The sequence below is a fragment of the Sorex araneus genome, chromosome 4 (genome assembly GCF_027595985.1).
Source record: "Sorex araneus isolate mSorAra2 chromosome 4, mSorAra2.pri, whole genome shotgun sequence".
NCBI lineage: Eukaryota > Metazoa > Chordata > Mammalia > Eulipotyphla > Soricidae > Sorex > Sorex araneus.
The window spans coordinates 16945818-16966371 of NC_073305.1; the positions used below are offsets into that span (position 1 = coordinate 16945818).

The 20554-nt window shown below is 39.5% G+C and overlaps 1 protein-coding gene across 3 annotated transcripts in view; it reads right to left on the minus strand.

The window, feature by feature from the left end:
* The window catches only part of TBC1D5 (TBC1 domain family member 5), a 536851-nt gene that overhangs the window by 194731 nt on the left and 321566 nt on the right, over nucleotides 1-20554 (minus strand). For all 3 annotated transcript variants that reach the window (XM_055135278.1, XM_055135279.1, XM_055135277.1), the window contains 4 exons: nucleotides 12804-12892; nucleotides 11261-11311; nucleotides 11100-11169; nucleotides 4506-4678 (listed from right to left, as the gene is read on the minus strand). In XM_055135278.1, coding sequence (XP_054991253.1) covers nucleotides 4506-4678; nucleotides 11100-11169; nucleotides 11261-11311; nucleotides 12804-12892 — 383 coding nt within the window. The remainder of the gene's footprint in view (nucleotides 1-4505; nucleotides 4679-11099; nucleotides 11170-11260; nucleotides 11312-12803; nucleotides 12893-20554) is intronic.

Here is a 20554-nt window from a genome sequence, read left to right on the forward strand (position 1 = left end):
CTGTGGGGCCTGTGAACGCTCAGGTATTGCTATGAGACTAAGTGGGCCAGCCTTGTGGTACTCAGAGTCTCTGGGACCACCACTGGGGATGCTTGGGAGCATCTTGGACCTCCTTGGGCCCCAAGGAATGGTCGAGGGGTCTCCAAAGCCTACACCTGGTGATGCTTGGGGACCACATGGTGCTGAGGATAGGACTTGGGTCAAATGTATGAAACATGCATGCAAGGCATGCACTCGAACCCCTCCACTATCTCCCTAGTCCTGAGAAAGAATTTTCAAGGTGGGTAAGTTACACTGATTGCTAGGAAATTATATTTTTAACAAATATTTATATACTAAATATAGATAATAAAATCTATAAAATTATAAAAGCTTAGTGATCAGATGCAATAGTGTTAGAAATGTTAGAAATTTGTTATACTGATAAAAAATGCTAACATATACTGATAATTTAGCAGATTTTTTTATTATTAAACCAAATCCTTCTAATTAATCTACTGTAAACCACTATAGCAAAGCAACAACTAACTTACAAAATAGGAAATGAGGGCGATAGAAGATATATAATAAGCATTTGGGAGATAAAGAATTTATCCCATGGGTGTGATAAAGAGCTCATCACTTAGGAATGCCAAAGCCCGAGTGTGATGGTCTTTCCTCAAAAGTGACATTAACTGCATATCCCACAGATGCTTATTATGTACTCTATTTATATCAAAGTTTAAGGTGAAACATATTCAATATATTTAATGGGCATAATAAAACACAGCTACTCTAGATTAGTGAAATATTTTTATTCTTAAACTCAAAATTTTAGTGTCTTTATAAGAAGATAGTATCAGAGTATTATGTAACAGTAAAGGATCTTTATATTTGTATCTGTTATGACTCAGGGTTAAGCATAGAAACAGTAACATTAATAAAAATCATATAAAAATAACCCATACGTGATAATGCTATAGTAAGGTCTATAAAAGTGTATCCTTCATCAATAACTGGCAAATAAGATATAATTCACGATGCTTTTCATCTGGATTATAGGAAAGGAAGCTTTACTCTGAGGCACTGTGAGTAATTTTTTGGTTAATTCAAACCTGTCAATTATTTTTAGAAAATATAATTTTATAGTATTGTTTACCAGTATTGAAGATTTAATTGAAAATTAACGTGCTTAACCTAAACAATAAGTTGTTATGCCATTTCTTAACAGAAACTCTAACTGCATTTATCCAGAGGAGAATGCACTAACACATAAAGTATCTATATTAATAAGCGAGCTGTTATGTAACAGTCAAGATTTCATGGGTATTTGTTCCCATATTTCAAGATAAACATCAATCTATTTAAAATTAGGATAAGCTAATTTGAAATGATTAACCAATGTTAGTGCAATTAATATTTTACACTAATCATTAATTCTAATTTTGCTGAGTAATTTTAATAACAAAATGCAACAAACAAGATTATATGCTGGTATATCTGCCACATTAGGGTACTTCCATATATACACTCTTCATACTTTAAAAACAGAGTAACAGGAGAATATTTTTCTTAATGATAATTATATTCATATTAGGAAACATTTAAAGTAATTTTAATGTGCCTTGCAACTGCTCAAGATTGATTAAATTTTGAAAACTGAACTTCAAAAATAAATTGGTTGATAACATTTTCTATTTGTACAATCTTGCAGACATTTTGATCATGTTAATTTTACTTTTCTTTAGGACATATAGCGCAGCGGGTAGGGTGTTCGCTTTGCATGCAGCCGACCTGGGTTACCTCTGCCCCTCTCGGAGAGCCCGGCAAGCTACCGTGAGTATCTCGCCTGCACAGCAGAGCCTGGGAAGCTACCTGTGGCGTATTTGATATGCCAAAAACAGTAACAATAAGTCTCACAATGGAGACATTACTGGTGCCCGCTTGAGCAAATCGATGAACAATGGGATGACAGTGACAATATATAATTATTTTGTTTGAAAATAAAAAATTTTATCAAAAACATATTTTAGATGATATAATAAATTCTGATGTCATCCTGATAAAGAGAAATTTTTACTGTTTCTGAGTAAATCTTCCTGATACAGAGTAATTTTTATTTTCCATAATGATCTCTATAGTTTTTGCATGTTGTAATTTGGTTTCCATAGGCACCCTATGAAGTAGGTAACACCATTTTAAATATTTACTTCACAAAGAAAATAAGGCTAAAGGTTTGTAAATATGGTTGTTTCATTTCAAAATCTATGTTTCTAATTGCATATTTATATTATACTCAGATTAGTTTTTGGTCCCAGAGATTCTAGCAGTCATCAGTGGGTAATACAAAGATGAGTAGTACAGGTTAGAAGGAAAAAGGAAAATTCAACCACCTTGGCATTTCGAGTGCTTAACAAATGGAAGTACTGAAATCAAATTTATTAAGTGAGTGAATAAGCAAAATCCCTGTAATTACAAAATGCCGTACAGCTCAATCTGTAGAGTCTGTAGAGAACAAGTAGCTTCTTCAAAGATTAATATATGCATATTAATATCAAAGCATAAGATTCTATATAAAAATAACAGGATAAATGAATCAGCTGTAGCTACTGTAAGCCCTGGTACTGTTAGCACTGCTGAAAAATAAAGTTGAAAAGACTAAGAGTAATTATGCCACGGATCATGGGCTTTTATTGGGAAGGTGCTAGCTGGATGTCAAAAAAGCTCTATGAATCATTATGATGAAGAGAAAGCTGATGGAAACTAATGTCTGAAAGGGAAACTGGAAGCCCACAGTTATAAATTACTGTATGCGAGCTTATGCCACCCCGGATGCGACGTGAAGCACCAACTCAGGCAAAGCAGTAATGAACAACAAGCGTTTTAAAGACAAGAGAAACATGTACAACATCAATTTCCTTCCTTAAAATTTAAGACCAATTTGTAGACTTGAGCAGACAATATTTGAGGATGCAAAGGGAGTTTTGATATTTAAATAAATCAATTCTCTGAGTGCATCGTAAAGAGGAATACAGAATGTAATTGACCTTGCCACTTGCTGTTTGAGAAAAATTTGCAAACATATTAACTCAACTTACGAACTTATTTGGCAATTCATTAATCACAGACAGGCTGTCCACCTCCCATGTTCCCCAAAATGTTCTCATTTTCAGGGGGAATGGCGGAGCTATTCTCAAGGAGAGAGTTTAACTCACAGGAATGAAAACAAGCATCATGAAAACAGGAAAGCAGATGTCTTCAATCACAGTTCAGAGCTTCCAGAGAAGAAAGACAGCTGAGAGTTATTATTAGTGAAAGACTGTGTAACATGAGAACAAATTTTTTTAAAAAAACACCTCATTGATATATATATATATATATTTTTTGGAGGGTGGACTAGATCAAATGACCTCTGTACTGGTTTCAAAATGAACAATATCTGAGATTCTTTTATCATTCAGAAAATAGGGTTGGAGAGAGAATTCAACAGGCTGAGCACATGCCTTGCACACAGGAGAGCCAGGTTTAATACCTGGCACTACGTGGTCCCCCAAGCACAGCCAGGAGCCATGGAGCACTATGAGGTGTGGTCCAAATAACACTCCCCCCCCACCAAGTTCAAATATTAATTTTGATTCGTCCAGCAGCTACTCTATTTACAACTTAATGCTGTCTTCTCAGATTTCCATGTTCTAACTGGAATGGTAGAGATGAGATCCAGAGTAGTAAGTACCAACAGATAAAATGTTAAGTCACTGTCACTGTCATCCCGTTGCGCATCGATTTGTTCGAGCGGGCACCAGTAACGTCTCTCACTGTGAGACTTATTGTTACTGTTTTTGGCACATCCAATACGCCACGGGTAGCTTGCCAGGCTCTGCCCTGTGGGCGCAATACTCTCGGTAGCTTGCCATGCTCTCTGAGAGGGGAGGAGGAATCGAACACGGTTGGCTGCATGAAAGGCGAACACCCTACCGCTGTGCTATCGCTCGATCTAAACGGTCTGTTGTTTCAACAGGAAGTACCCTTTAGTTGTCTCAAGCATGACACAATGAATTTCATATTTAGTAAGGTCAGTACTTTTCTAAGTTGCCTACGTGCCTTACAAACCACTAAGTGAAGACACACATCCACATGCACCCCACTTCTAAGGAGTGACTGGTCCACCTAACAGATGTCATGTGGCTGAAGACAATCCATACGCTACTCTCACTGAGAAACTGTATCGTACACTGAGAATGCACGTCGTAGGTCAGAACAGATGACCGCCCAACCAAATGGAAAGAACACGGACAGACTATAGGCTTGTTTGGGTGACAAACGGGCTTTATGCACATGTGATCTGTGTGACCCTGCTTGGTTGAATGGTCTGCTACTGCCACTGACGCAGTCAGGCTGCAGCATATCGGGCACTGAAGAGCTCAGAGAGAAAAGGAAAAAAGAGAACAAGTGCTGGTCCTTATTCCCATGAATTCCAGACATATGGAAAGCAGCACTTATCATTATTGTCACCCCTTAATACTTACAGGCCATATATCTGTGGGGCAATTTCCAGTCTGTTCAAGTGCATGTAGAGCTCGATATCATGCTTCTTCAGGAGCTGATCCTGGATCTGGTTGACCTTGGTCACAATGGCAATCGTAGGCCCTAAGTCCTGGGGCCGAGCAAAGGGGATGGGGGTCATCAGTGCGTCTTTCCCCTAAAACCAGGGAAAAAAAGGAGACATGTTTTATTTCTACCCCAAATTGATGCAAATGAATACCAGTTCTAAATTCATCAATGGTAATTTAAATAAGAGCAGTATTTCTTTTGTTTTTACCCAGTATGGGGGATGAAACCCTGAGTTTTCCATATTGCAAGGCAAGTGCTCTACCGTTGGGCCCCTCCCTCGCCCCTCCCCAACTAACCACAGCTCTAACCAACTGTCTGAAAGCTAGAATCACAAGTTGTGATACACATGCTCATAAACTCCTAGGTTTAGAAAACACCCTTAAAATATTCTCTACCTATATTCCTATATACCTATTTTCTGGAACTCAAAGTATTATGAGGCTGCACTGTAGCACTGTCAATCCATTGTTCATCGATTTGCTTGAGTGGGCACTAGTAACGTCTCCACTGTGAGACTTGTTACTGTTTTTGGCATATCGAATATGCCATGGGGAGCTTGCCAGGCTCTGCCGTGCGGGTAGGATACTCTTGGTAGCGTGCTGGGCTCTCCGAGAGGGTGGAGGAATTGAACCTGGGTCAGCCTCGTGCAAGGCAAATGCCCTACCCACTCTGCTCTCGCTCCAGTCCATTATGAGGTAAAGTTGGCTAAATAAAGAGGGCGGGGAAAAATAGACAGTGGTCTATTTTCCCAAGGTCAATTTGTCTAACCAGCACCATTCCTAAGTGAAATATTCTGATGTCTTGTGGCATACACCTTAATCATGGAAAAACAGTAAATGAGAATTGTTTCACTCTGAGCTTTCAGAACCATAAAAATGCCAGGACATGTATGAAACTAATACTTGAAAAAAATGTTCTTTATCTTTCCTTTGATCAATCTAAATACCTGAGTAGAAGCTTTATAAACTAGACCGGTAGATTTAAACAGTGATATGAGCCAATGACAATAAACTTTATTTCCAATCATTTCCATATCCTATATTATGAAAGATAAATGTGCATCTCCTTATGCTTTCATATAAACTTCACCCGATCATATTTGAAGATTTTCCCAAACAGATTACATCTGACCGTCCTTCTGACAGTGAGTCCTCAATTTCTACCTCTCTCTAATATGGGGATTAATAGCATCATTCTTTATTGTCTGCCTACCGTAACACCCTCAATTTGCTTCTCTACCTCAAATTCTTGGTTATGCTTTACAAATGCTACTTTTTTCAGATAATCTAGTTTTTGTTTCATTTTCAGTTTGCAGGAAATTTCCTGAGTGATCTCAGTCACAGATAAGATTTCAAACAATAACCGTTTTCTGAAGAATTTTATATCTGTATGGGTAACCTAAACTCTTGAGTGTTATCCACACATTCAAAAATTGGCAAGGCATCTTAGACTACCAAAAAGGTCTCTAATTCAACAGGCTCATGACTGAACTCAGCTATCTCTTGTTCATAAAACCAGGTGCATCTTTATGTCCAATTCAACCCAGTCTCCAATAAGAACATGAAGTTTTGCCAATTTGATTTTAGCTGCATGGGACTTCTTGCTTCTCTTCTATAACCTTCTTGTCATAACCTCATCTGGAGCCCCAATCACCTTTCCTGTCCTTCTAATTAGTCTCATCCCCTCTAACACAGTTTTCCTTTATGTTCGTTTTTCCAAATGCAGGTGATCGACCTAAAGCTGGTATCAGACTATGCCAAACTGCCCTTTTTAAAGAGCTCCCGATCATTTTCACTTAGAACGAAACTTTACAACCCATATTCTTATCTGGCTAGACTCTGTTCTTACTGCTCCCAGAGATGTGGCAATACATTCTTTTACCCAAAAAGACTCCCACCCGCAGTGTTCTCAAGGCATGAATTCCAGGGCTACTGAATTTAGATTCAAGTGTCAGGTTACTTCTTTTGGACTTCCCTGCCCTGAGAGTGTTCTGTATCATTTCTCTTTCTTTTAAACTGGGAGATCTCTAAAAGGAATAGAGGAGACAAAGTTTAAAGAGGTTAAACCTCTGGCCCACACTGTCCAGGTGCATGAACCACATAGGAACACACACTTCGAATACATTCTTCACCATATACGAGAAGGAACTCGTGGACCATCAGCGGCACAAAGAGAGGAGGGCGTTTGTTAGGAAAGAAGGGAAAAGTAGCAGGGAGGACTCCGGGTGCTTCTCCAGGACCACTCTAGATCTTTCTGTGTGCGTGACTGTGTGGTCTAAGAACAAGAAGTTCACACAATAGTACTTTGCAAGGGTTTCTCCTATTCTCAGATGACATAATAAAGTGACTTTGGGGGAGGGGGCAGACAGAAGCCTGCTCACCAACCCAGGATCACCCTCCCCGTCCCATACGGGCCCTGAGCTCCACCTGGCTCAGGTGATCCTGACTTCAGAGCCAGGAGTTACCCCTTACCATCACCAGGTGTAGCCCCCAAATAAAACAACAACATAATATAAAATAAAAATTCCTAAAAACTCTAAAAGTTGGGAGCTGGAGCTATTGTATAGAGGACAGACTCTGGTCTTGTACGCCACTGACCCGGGTTCGATCCCCTGCGCCCATATAGTACCTCGAGCTCGACCTGAGCCAGGCGTAAAGGCTATGTCCCGCCGGGGATGGCCCCAGAGCAAAATAACAACAGGAAAACAACTCGAAAATGTACCCGTCATCACTTTAACAACAGCCAAAGGCAAAGGCGAAAGAACAAGTAGAGTTAAGTTTATTCTCTCACTTCAGAATTCATTACAGTACAATGCTATTTGCATTTGATAAGTGGGATTAAAGAGGTTACCTACAACTACTAGTAAAACTAAGAACACTTTCTAACCATTTACTAAGGGGTATTTAAAATGCTGACTACAGATGAAGCAGCATGCTGCCTGTCAGGGGGATACAGGGAGATGGTGATTGTATGCACTGCTTCCATTCTTAACTCTTGTTTCTCGAAATTCTTTTTCTTTAAAAATGATCTAATTTAAAGCACAGAAATAAACTAACACAAATGTGGACAGCTAATTTATGGTCAAGAAGCCATAGGCACTAACAGGGAAAGAAAGTATCCTTAATAAATTATGTTGGAAAACCTGGACAATCACATGCAAAAGAATTAATTTTACACCAGAAAGAAAAATGAACTCAAAATGAATAAAATACTTGAATAGAAGGCTTCAAGTATTTAGTAAGCCATAATAAACAAGTATGCAGGTGATATGCTCTTTTACATTGGCCTGAGTAATATCTTGTGGATTCAGCTTCATCAGCAAAGGAAACAAAATCAAAAGAAAATAAGGTTATAGGGGATGAAGTAATAGTATAGCAGGTAGGGCATTTGCATTGCGTGAGACACCCCCTCTGACATACCCCCTCTACACCCCAGCACCCCATATGGTCCCACAAGCACTACCAGGAATGATTCCTGAGTGCACAGTTAGGAGTAATCCCTGAGCATTGCCAGGTGTGACCCAAAAACAAAACAAAAACACACACACAAAAGAAAATAAGATTATAGCAAACATTTGCAGGTAAAGAAGACCATTGTTAGGATAAAAGGTAAATGACTGAGTATTTCTAAAACCCAGACAAGGGATTAGTATCCAAATTATTCAAACAACTCATACAACTCTAACAAAAACCAAATAAATTTACTTAAGAATGGGCAGAGGATCTCCCTAAAAACACATGAAAAAGATGGTCTTCATTAAATATTAGGGAAATGCAAACGGAAACCACAATGAGATGTAACTCACAACTGACTGAATAGCTATTAATGAAATGATAAAGTAGTAGAAATGAAATCTGCACTTCTATGTTCATTGCAGCATTGTTGACAATAGTCAGAATCTGGAAAAAACCTGAGTGCCTGAGAACAGATTACTGGTTAAAGAAACTTTGGTACATCTACACAATGGAATACTATGCAGCTGTTAGAAAAGATGAAAAGTCATGAACTTTGCATATAAGTGGATCAACATGGAAAGTATCATGTTAAGTGAAATGAGTCAGAAAGAGAGGTACACACATAGGAAGACTGCACTCATCTGTGGAATATAATGTAACAGAATGAGAGACTAACACCCAAGAATAGTAGAGATGTGTACCAGGAGGATTGCTTCACAGCTTGGAAGCCGGCCTCACATACTGGGGGAAAAGGCAGCCCAGATAGAGAAGGGACCATCAAGTAAAGGGTGCTTGGAGGGCCCACTCAGGATGGGAGACGCGAGCTGAAAGCAGACTATAGACCAAATATAATGGCCACTCAATACCTATATTGCAAACCACAACACCCAAAAGGAGAGAGAGAGCAAAAGGGAATGCCCTGCCACAGAGGCGGGGTGGGGTAGGGGGAATGGGGTAGGAGTGGTGAGAGGGATACTGGGACCATTGGTGGTGGAGAGTGGGCACTGGTGGAGGGATGGGTACTCGATCATTGTATGACTGAAATGTAAGCACGAAAGTTTGCAAGTCTGTAATTGTACCCCATGGTGATTCATTAAAAAATTAAAAAATTTAAAAAAAAGAATAAAAGATGGTCAAAAACCCTTAAAAAAAATAAGAAAGTAAGTGCTGGCCAGTATGGAAAGGAAACCCTTAAACACTGCTAGAGGGGAGGTAAACTGATGCCTCCACAGGCAGCACCACGGTTTCTCAGAATACTAAAAACAGAACTGAAAATATTCAAATAACATTAAATGCAAGTTCAAAAGGATACATAGATCCAAATGTTTATTGCAGCACCATTCATAATTGCCAAGATGTGGGAAAACCCTAATTGTTCATTGAGAACAAAATTGTAAAGAGGATTTAGTATATATACACAAAGAATACTACTCAGTCACAAAAGAAAAAAAAAAGGATGTAATCTGGCCATTTGTGACAACAGGGATAGACTTTAAAGGGATTATGCTAAATGAAACACATTAGACAAATACCATAGGTCTTCTTTACAAGTGTGAAAATGAGTAAACAAACAAAACAACAGGACTCATTTGATGTATTCTAACAACAGCATAGGAGCCAGAAGGCTGGAGATTGGGGTAAGTGGGTGGGATGAAAAATACACTTTGGGTGCTGGGCATGGTGTGGAATATTCAGATACCGAGGTGTGAAGTTGTAAATTGAACACTTAAAACTTTGCAGTGCTGTAAGACCTTAAAAAGCAAGCAAGCCCGAACTCTGAAAATTCTGTTTGTTGCAATGAGCAAATAGTTACAGACACAAACAAATAGACATGGCTGTATCCCTGTAAATATTTATGGATTGGAAATTTCCATTCTGTAGAATGTTCATATAATATCCTCCTTCTTTTGGTATTTTTATAGCCACTAAAGTGTAAAAGTAATTCTTAACTCAGAGGTGTAAATAAAAGGGGGGGGTGGTGAGAACAATGTACCTGCCAGGAGCAAACCACTAATTACCATCTTTTTTTAGTTTGCTTTTTGTGTTGGGTCCAGATCCAGCAGTGCTCAGGATTTACTCCTGGCACTGTGCTCAGAGATCGTACGGGCTCAGGAGACCATATACAGTGTTGGGGATCCAACCAGTGCAGGCTGTGTGGAAGGCAAGCGCCCTACCCACTGTACTATCTCTCTGGGCCCCACAATTTCATCCTTAGAAGATGGACATTAGATGGGGTCAGAGAGAGAGTACGGTGAGTAAGGCGCTTGCCTTGAGTATGGCTGACATGGGTTTTCTCATCCCAGGCATCCATCCATATGGTCCCCTGAGCACCATCAAGAGTAATTCCTGAGTGCAGACCCGGTAGTGACTCCTGAGCATCACTGGATGTGGCCCCAAAACAAACAAATGGAAAGGATCGAAACTCGAGCCAGAGAGATGACTCAGGGGGTTGGCACAGACAATTTGTACACGAGAGTCCCAGGTTTGATCCCCAGCACTGTGTGATCCCTGGAGCCCTGTTGGGTGTGGCCCCTACACCTCAAATGAGATGTGAATTACATCAGTGTATAAATTACACATTTTGAAAGGTGAATTTTATGGTATGCTAGAGTTATATCACAATAAAAATTTTAGTTGAAAGGAGTAAGATTAGACTGATGCAAAAATGCAATTGTGCTGCATTAAAAAACTGGCACAGAGTTTATATACGGACCTCAATGACAGTGTATCAATTTCATTCCAAGAGTATTTTTAACTTTTCATTTCTCTATAGCAATGATAATGGCTTTGATGATATGTTGCTATAGAATGAAATAATTTGTTCCCTCAAATATACTGAAAAATCTGTATTTTAAGGGGTTGGTTGGAGCCATAGTAGAATGGGTAGGTAGGGCGTTTGTCTTGCACGTGGATGACCTGGGTTCGATTCTCAGCATCCCATATGATCCCCGAGCACCGCCAGGAGTCATTCCTGATTGCATGAGCCAGGAGTAACCCCTGTGCATCGCTGGGTGTGATCCAAAAAGAAAAAAAAATCTGCATTTTAAGATTTACCTTTTGACCATCATGCTCAAAAGTTGAAAACCAAGGTTCTGCAGTTTCCATAAGTTGTGAGAACATTGCACTGAAAAAGATAAGCATGAGAAATGTTAACCTTTTAACTAAAGTACCAATGGTATAAAATAAATAAAAAATATGAAAGATTTTGCACTTACTAGGCATCATGTTCCAGATACTCAGGGTTCAAAAGAGCTTTCATTTCCTCACTTAAAGAAAAAAAAAGCACACAAATAATCAAAATTAGGAAGTTTTTAATGGAATGAGATGCAGAGGTTGCCTTATTTTATAAATCAACTTTCATAAAATGTGCAAATACAAAACCTGATTTTTAATAAAAAGAACAGATCCAGTAACAAATGAAATCCTTTTTATAAAGATTAAAAATTAATTAGCTTTGCTATTTGTATCACAGTAAGAAAACTAAGTATTCATGTTACAATATATTCCTTAAGTGTGCCTGATCTACAACTGATTATTCTAAAACAGAACAAAAATATATAGTAATATAGTGACTGGTCAAATAGATATAATCATAATAATATTATTTTAATCATATTTCAGCATCGATTTCAGTGATAGTACCGTGTAAGATTCCATCAGGAAGTGCTGCTTTTACTTTTGAAAAAAATTAGTTCAGGGGCCACGAGGGCTAATCCCAATGATGCTGGGAGGAAGGAGGGGAGATACGACACGGGGACCAAACACAGGTTTTGCACAGGTGAGAGAGTTAAGACAGGATTACTATTTCAGATCTACTAAGCTCAGTAGAACTGGAAAATCTTAAAAATTATTTGTATATATAACCTAGCAAACCTGAATTAACAAGTGCTTATGTTATATGTTCAATAAAATAGGTGACCACATGTGCATGATAAGGAGCATACAGGTAAACACATGAAATACTGTATGTTCAATTTTTATTTTCTGCATATAGATGGACTAGCGTGTGGAGTCCTCAAGACAAAGTTATGATCTTGCTGTCTTCCCTGCCAGTTAAGGTACTTTAGGTTAAAAAAAAGCAATTTTAACAAACAGAGTTAAATACTCTCACTAAAGTCATTTTCCACAAGGACAAGTCTTTTTAAAAAATCATTGGGGCTGGAGCGATAGCACAGCAGGTAGGGCATTTGCCTTGCATGTAGCCGACCCCGGTTTGATTCCCAGCATCCCATATAGTCCCCCTGAGCACCGCCAGGAGTAATTCCTGAGTGCAGAGCCAGGAGTCACCCCTGTGCATCGCCGGGTGTGACCCAAAAAGCAAAAAAAAAAATCATTTGTAGGCTAGGGTTACTTGTACTATTTTCCACTTGTGAACTCAATTGAGTCAAACCTGACGATGATGGTGGATCCCAAAGATAAGGTTTAGAGAGAAAGACTGAGCTGTTAGAGGATAATATATATGACTACTAACCACCTTTAGTGCTCTGCCATTACAACCAAACCTTGCTCTTTTTCATGCGTATCTATCTCTGTCTTGCGCTAACGCAAGATTTTGGATTTGCAAGGATACGAATGATTCCAAATATGCCCCATAGAAGATCTGGGATTTTAATTAGTAAGAGCAATGAAGACACCGTGGTGCGAAACACGATCAAATCGCTTACTATTTTTTTTTTAAAGCGACTTCAGTTTAAAAAATGTTCAGGTGAAAAAGATCCCCGTGAGATGAAAAAACACTGGGAGCTCATAAAAACTTGCCTTGGTTGTGCAGACTCACAGGCGTGAAGAAAGGCTTGGTGGTCACAGTGGAGGATAAAGACGATGGGCGCTAAGAGCTCATGCATGCCCTGAAACAGAAGCGGAAGAGTAATTAGGGTCGGGGGCTGGGGTCCACCCGTGGGCAGGAAAAGCCCCGTTGAAGTGCTTCTGCAACTGAACCCCGCCAACAGCATTTCCATGTCACACAGAGAGGCACAAACAGAAAAGCGACGAGATGAGATTTCATCTACTTTTAGAATCTGATTCCAATTCAACCACAGCCCGTATTCTTCCGAATGTGGGAGAGCAGCTCTTTTAAGTGACACAACAAACAATAAATTGGCATGGTTAGAGAACCTTGCACCTGTCAGTTGCTTCAAGATCGGTACTCATAAATATGAATTTCACTTATGCAAATTATAATCATGAGCTACAGTGTAAGGCTCTGCGGTAAGAAGGGCAACTAAGAACTGTAGACCGAAGGAAATTACATCCAATGTTTTCATTATATAATGGAGCAAAATTAGGATGTCTGTAGATTTAAGAATGAGCTGGAGGCAGCTAGCTGGAAATGCTGGATAATAAAAGAAGCAACCTTTAGCAGGTATAATGGAAAACAAAGTTCTTAAAGCATGAATCTCAACATGATTCATCAGAATATTACCACACATCTTTTTTCCTATCAATTTACTGGATGACTTCCATACCATAGAAATATCACTGTCACTGTCAACCCGCTGCTCATCGATTTGCTCGAGCAGGCACCAGTAATGTCTCCATTGTGAGACTTGTTGTTACTGTTTTTGGCATATCGAATACGCCATGGGTAGCTTGCCAGGCTCTGTCGTGTGGGCGGGGTACTCTTGGTAGCTTGCCAGGCTCTTTGAGAGGGGCAGAGGAATTGAACCTGGGTTGGCTGCATGCAAGGCAAACGCCCTACCCGCTATGCTATTGCTCCAGCCCATACAGGCATAAAATGAATTACTAAGTTGTATTTAAAGGGTATTATTAAAATCCCATTATTATCTGCTATCTTAGAGGAAGTAAGGATTCCACATTCAAAACTTCCAGAAAGTGAAATACATTATATATGTTTTGTACCCTTAAAGTGAGTGAATTATCATTTTCCTTTTGCTTAATAATAATGAATGATGTTCATAAAAAGACAAGACAAAAACAAAAGAAAAATACAACACCTTAACAGGATATAAAAATAGTAAAACTGGAAAACTGGTCGAGTTGTACAATATTTCCTATTAAGAGAAAGGCAGGGCCCTCAGCACAGACTTGTGGTATTTTCAGCAAGCTAGTTATCACAAAATTGAATCTTGATTTGATCAAAGTTCACTTATAAGTAATCAGTAGTCCTGAATGAAAGCATTTCATGATATTTCTACAGAATAGTGGATGAGCTACTCACAACTTATTTGTGTCTTACCTCTTTGACAAAAGGGTCTCACATCACTTCAGTCTTTTTAGGTAAATGTCTCTTTACTAAACAAAAATTCAAGAAGCTATCCTGAGAAGAATACAGTAGAGAACCAGACAGAAATAATCAACGTGCACTCCCTGTGCTTTAAAATCATCAAGAGGTGGTGATGTGGCGTGTTGCCAGCGGAGGAAAGTGAAGGTGGGAGCTGGGTAGAGGAAAATTTGGTCATGGTAAATGGTGCTACAATTTTGGTAGGTTCATTCCTAAAACAAGAGCTGGAGGCCGGAGAGACAGTACAGGGGGGACAGTGCTTGCCTTGCGTATGGCCAGCCCTGTTCTGATTCCCAGCACCACATATGGTCCCCCAAGCCTCTTTGCAAGAGTGATCCCTGAGCACAAAGCCAGGAGTAAGTCTTGGGGGGGGGTGAGGCATTAACCATTCCTTCCTCCACAACAAACAAAAACTAAGCATCATAATTTTTAATCATCAAAATAACAGTAACTCTTAGTGCAGAAAAGTGTGAGGCACAAAACCACACAGTGAAATGAAGGAATGAAGTTAAAAGCAAATAAAAGAGAAAGTTTAAAACAAAAAAAGAAAGAAAATATCTTTACCTATTTCTAATAGTTTCCTTTAAATGCTCAAAGTAGGACATTCTGGGTTAATTATAAAAGCAGTTGTTAAAGTACCTGAAATCTCTCTCTCTCCCTCCCTCCCTCACTTTCTCTCTCCATCCCCCCTTCTCCCCTTCCCTACAAAAAGAATTCTCTTACTTTACAAATTAAAACTGCCATCTCACACATCCTCCGCCATATTTCTAGTGCTTTTTAAAAAATTCTGTCAAGTTTAATAGTTTAGTTGTTGTTTTAAATTATTTAAATGCTAGTGAGACTGAATGCATACATTTCATTGGCCATTTTCTTTAATGAATTGCCCATTTTCTCTTAATGAAGCTTAAGTGTTTCCTTTTCCCCCCGATGATTTGTAGAATTAGTTTCTCATCAATTCAGGGTATTAAACCTTAAGTCACTTTTGTTGGAAATTTTTTTTCTGTATTTATCATGTCTTCTGCTTTCAAATGCTATCTTACGTCACAGTGAAGCTGTACAACTCAAAACAGCCAAATCAATAAATCATCCTTTATGGATTCGTGGTTTACTTTCATGCCTAAAAGCAGTGCCCTCATATTAAGATTAGGTAAGTAAATGGTTCCTTTACTTTTTATTTTAGTGTTTTCACTGATGTGACAATATCAAAGCTCAGAGATTTAGTCTGACAACTCTCTCCATATACAGTTGTCACTGGTCCCCCAACAAATTCCCGAGTTATTCCCCCACCAACCCGGTCCCTCTCCTCACGTCTCTCTTCCCCTTCTCTCCCTCTCACCTTCCCCTTGGTAACCATCATTCTTTTCAGTAGGTTTAGAATTTTGTTGTGTTTGGGGAGCAAGTTCATTCATTTATTCACATTCAAGCCAATTATAAATACTCAACAAAATACTACCCTGCATTTAAAAAAAAGATGAGATTGAACCCTCTAAAACAAAAAGGGTCCATTTTTCTTCAGAATGGGGAGCCTTGCAAGTAGTGCTCAGGGATGCAGGGGGTCACCTGCAGTGACTAATGGCACTAGCTCAACCACGCTAGATGACCCTTCAATGCTTGCCTCAGGCCCAGAACCCCTGGGAGTATTCAGAAGTAAGCCTGGCATTGCTTACGGACAGCCTTGGTATCAAAGGTCTCATGAGCTTCAGACTCTTCAACCATCTCCCTGGCCCCCAAATGAACAAATCCTGTAGCAATTTGTTATTGTTGCTGTTGATCTTGGGCCATACTGGTGGTGCCAGGGTTTATTTGTGGCTCTGTGCTCAGGAATCAAACCTGGCAGGTCTTGGGGGACCACAGGGAGGGCAGGGGATTGAACCGAGGTCGGCCACATACAAGGCAATGTACCTGCTGTATTATTTTTCTAGCCCACGAAGATAACTTTTCTAAATGAAGTAAGATGCACACAGTTAATTATTTATCCATCTGGGATTTATTTTTGATCTAAAAAAATACTTTTTTTTCTCTAAAAGCTAAACTGGTTTATTAATCAATGATTTATGGAATCTTAGCTTCTTCCAAGAGTTCTGAAACATCAACTTTATCATATATTTAGCTCTCTGTCTCTGACTCTCTTTCTCTCTCTGATACACTGGTATCCCATTGGTCTGTACATTTCATTTTAGGGGGTGTAAAGAGGAAGCGTCTCCCAGATGGTGCTTGGAGGTCTAGGGACCCCTCTCATAACTGTCAGTCAATAAGGCCTGTGGTTCATGCAAGACCCGAGTACATGGTGCTGCCTAAGCACTGAGGTGACAGGGACTCTGTGGGCAATCTTAGCACTGCTGAGGTGAAGGTGGAGACCTCTAAGGCTGCAACCAGGGATGCTCAGGTGACCGCGTGGTGCTGAGAATTAAACCTAGGCTGCGTACAGATGAGCATAGTCCTTAACCTCTCTGCTACCTCTTTGGCCTGGGTTTGTGCATCAACCAAAATATTACTATTGTGATGACTGGAGCTGAAAAAGTTCTATGCCTACATACTTCCTACTTTTTTTTTCTGTTATTCTTATTTTTTTTTCATGCAGATAAACATCCATATCATTTAGTTATACAAAGTATTAAACAAAATACTGCAATTTTTATGGACAGTGCACTAACTTGAGAAAACAATAGACATTTTAAAATCACCAGGTTTCCAATGCAAATGGTCTATATCGTGTAAATTACCAAGTGTTTGGAGACAGCGCCGGCAGGGGTGGTGATCTTCTGACTGAGTGGTTTCCCCAACCTGGTATATGTCTGAGAAATTATGGCTGTCTTAGTAGAATGAGCTCTTGACTAAACGCTTGTTCCCACCTTTGAAAGTGTGTTCTCCCCTCTCCAGGTTCTTTGGCACTAGTTTCCTCTCTGTAACCATTTATTCATACTTCACTTGTCTTCCTTTATTCCAAAAATTATTTAACTATATATAGGGTGTGCTGGAAACACTAAAGTGAATGAAGGGGGCACGTTCCTAACCATTATGGAGCTTGCAGGGTAGAAGGAACAGCAACAAGATAATAAATTGAGTAGAGAAGTGTCTATTTAGTTACAATCTGCGATTGGTGATGTGTGTGTCTATACTTGCAGGTACCTGTGTGAAAAACTTGCTCCTGATACAGACTCTGCATGTAGAAGGTCTCACTACACAGAGGTAAATGAAGGACGAGTTCACCACTCAAACATAGCAACACACCGGTAAAACTCAAAGTATACTAAGTAAAGTGCAAACGAGTATTTCAAATTTTAATCATTAAATCAAGAAGTAAGGGTCCTCATGGAATCAACTCATGAAGAGTTCCTAAATACCATTAAGGCAGTCTTTTGCAACTGCAGTACTGAGTTCCAGCTAAATCGGGGATATTTTCTCCAAGAGACTTGGAAGAGAGCGTTTGATTTTATTTTCAATTTTAGACCAGCAGAACTGATTAATGATTATAAGTGGTTAAGTATCAGTGGTAAGTATAGAGATACCTACGCAGCAAGAGAGAACCATGTAAAATATGACTGTAATTTCAATATGACAAAGCATAAATTTGACATCTAATAAAAATAATGGATTATCAGGGAACTCCCCGCTTCCCCAAATGTAGATCTGCCTTCAATCGACACCGTCAGCATTTCTGCTTCCTTACGGCCTGTCTCCCTGCTGGATTGTCAGTAGGCTTTGCACTTCAAACTCACGCCAGTTGAAAATAAAGGTAACAAAGTTTTGTTCGTCAACAGCCTGTAGGCTCACAAAATTGAACCTGTTCTTTTATCTGCCTGTGTTCATTTAGCCCACCAAGCAGTCTTTATTAAAGCTGAGGCATCAGGCAGTCAAAGTTCATTAATACCATTTATATAATCTCTGCAGTTTCAATTAACTCAGCAAGACATTCTCCTACATGATAACAGTCTCATTAATTCAATAAAATCCCATAACTATTAACAATATGGTCGATGTTAAACGGGGTGTCACCTAGTACAAAATAATAGCTTTAACAGCTTGTGATGAAACTCAAGGTCTTTTTCTTCAATTTGATCTGGCTTAAATAGTCAGTCCTTTTACTGCAAGGTATCTCTCTGCACAGAATCTATAGTATTTTAAACATGCGCAGGTCATAATTTAAATTATATTAATTTAATATCATAAGCGGTGTCCAGAAGGAAGCTAATAATCATTTTTACTCGGCAATGGACGGGCTGCCTGAATGATCAAGAATCTGATCTTCCACACTGCAGGCCAATCCTCCTTGCAAACGAACAGGGAGTGACCCATATATGTCATGCAATGACACGTGCAGTTACATTTTTGCAGTCCCTGTCCATGCAGCATGCTTCCGCTATAATAATACTTCTTAAAATCTACATTTCTTTCTTTCTCTGAAGAAAAAGAGAAAATGTGTAATTTGGGGTAGTTCTTATTTTAAAAAAAACTGGGCCTCCCAATCTGGGCTCTTGAGATCGAGGCTCCACCAGCCAGACTGGACCACCCAGTCCGGGGGATACGTGCCAGGGCCCTGGGCTTTGGGCTGCTTCTCCTGCTCTCCCTGCAGTGTCAGGGCCTCGTGGACCACACCCACGGGTGCTTCGGCACCTCTAGGGCTGCCCCTGGCCGGGCTCAGGGGGCCACGTGGTGCCGGGAATTGAACCTAACCTCTGGACAATCTCCTGTTTCCAGCTCTGAGAGAATTTCACTTATTTATTTATTTCTGTCTTTGGGGCCACACCCAGCAGTGTTCAGGACGTCTCCCTGGCTCAGTGCTCAGGGACCACTCCTGGCAGTGCTGGGGATCAAACCCAGGTAGGGTACGTGGAAGACAAGTGGTTTACCTGCATGTACAATCTCTTTGACCCAATTTTCTTGTTAATTAAGCCATCCCTTTTTTTTTTTTTTTTACCGTTATGTAGTCTCAAATATTTGAAAGAGAAGGAGGGGGCATGAAGGAGAGAGATTTGACGACAAAAACAAAAACAATGAAAACAGAAAAACAGAAATAAACCCGGATTATTGATGAAGATTCTGAGCTACTGAACTAATTAGTGCTCCAGAGTCATCCTGCTTTCTCCCACCCCGCCCCGCCATGCCCCCAACTTCTTGCAACATATGCTAGTTAGGAAACAGAGATTAAGTCATCTTGAGTGGGATTTTCTATTTCTTGTTTCTTACAAATGCTATGCTAATAACGGTTTATTTCCTTCCAATCTGGTCTTTGATTTGTTTTTAATCTTTGGATTTTGTGAATGACTCCTGGTTAGTGTATCCTGTGTAGGAAGGCTTTTCCTATTCCAGATTATTAAAATTTTCCTTATATTCTTTCCTTGGTATTTTTACAGACTTTCAGTTTTTGTAAAGGTACTTAATCCAATAAAGGCACTTAATCTTCTCTCTCTGTGGAAAGTCACCAGGCTAGTTATTATCCTTTCCCAGTAAATAAAAACGTCCTGATAAGAATATCACATATGCTTGGGGCTGGAATGATAGTATATTCTGGGTCAGGCATTTGCCTTGCACGTGGCCCACCAGGATTCAATGTCCGGCATCCCATATGGTCCCTGCAGCGTCACCAGGAGTGACTCCTGAGTGCAGAGCCAGGAGTAACCTGAGTACCGATGGATGTAACCCCACAAAAAAGGAAAAACTTTTAGAAAGAATATTACATATTCTTAGTATATTAAGATCACATATATTCAGACCAGTTCGTAGTTTGTTACAGTGATCAACTTGTAGAGTCCTGTCCTGCCACCACACTGGTTTGATCACAGAACTTTTATCGAAGTCTTCACATCTCCTTCTGCCATTCTCCCCTTAGTCTAAATTCAGTGGTAACTCCAACACATTTGAGTGATGACGATATAATTAACTATCAGTACCACCAACATGAACCGAGCAAGTATTAGCTTTTTAAACTGCAAAGTTGAAACTCTGATTGCTTCCATTTTACAGATAATGAGTCTAGGGATTAGAAAGTTAGCTAAGTAACTTGTCTATTATGTACCTAATAAATGGTGGAGCTCTAATTTAAATGAAGCATTAGCGTCTACACCTACTGCTTTTAACTACTAAGGTATATTTATCTCCCTTAAAATTATTAAGGTTTTAGGGGATAAATTTAAAATAGGATATCCACTGCTTAAGAAGCATGACTGTCAGATTCTTGCTGGAATAATAACGCTTATTTACTCATTTGGTAAGAAGCAATATTTTTATTGAATGTCCTTCACTCTAAAGCCATGTTATAATTTCTCCA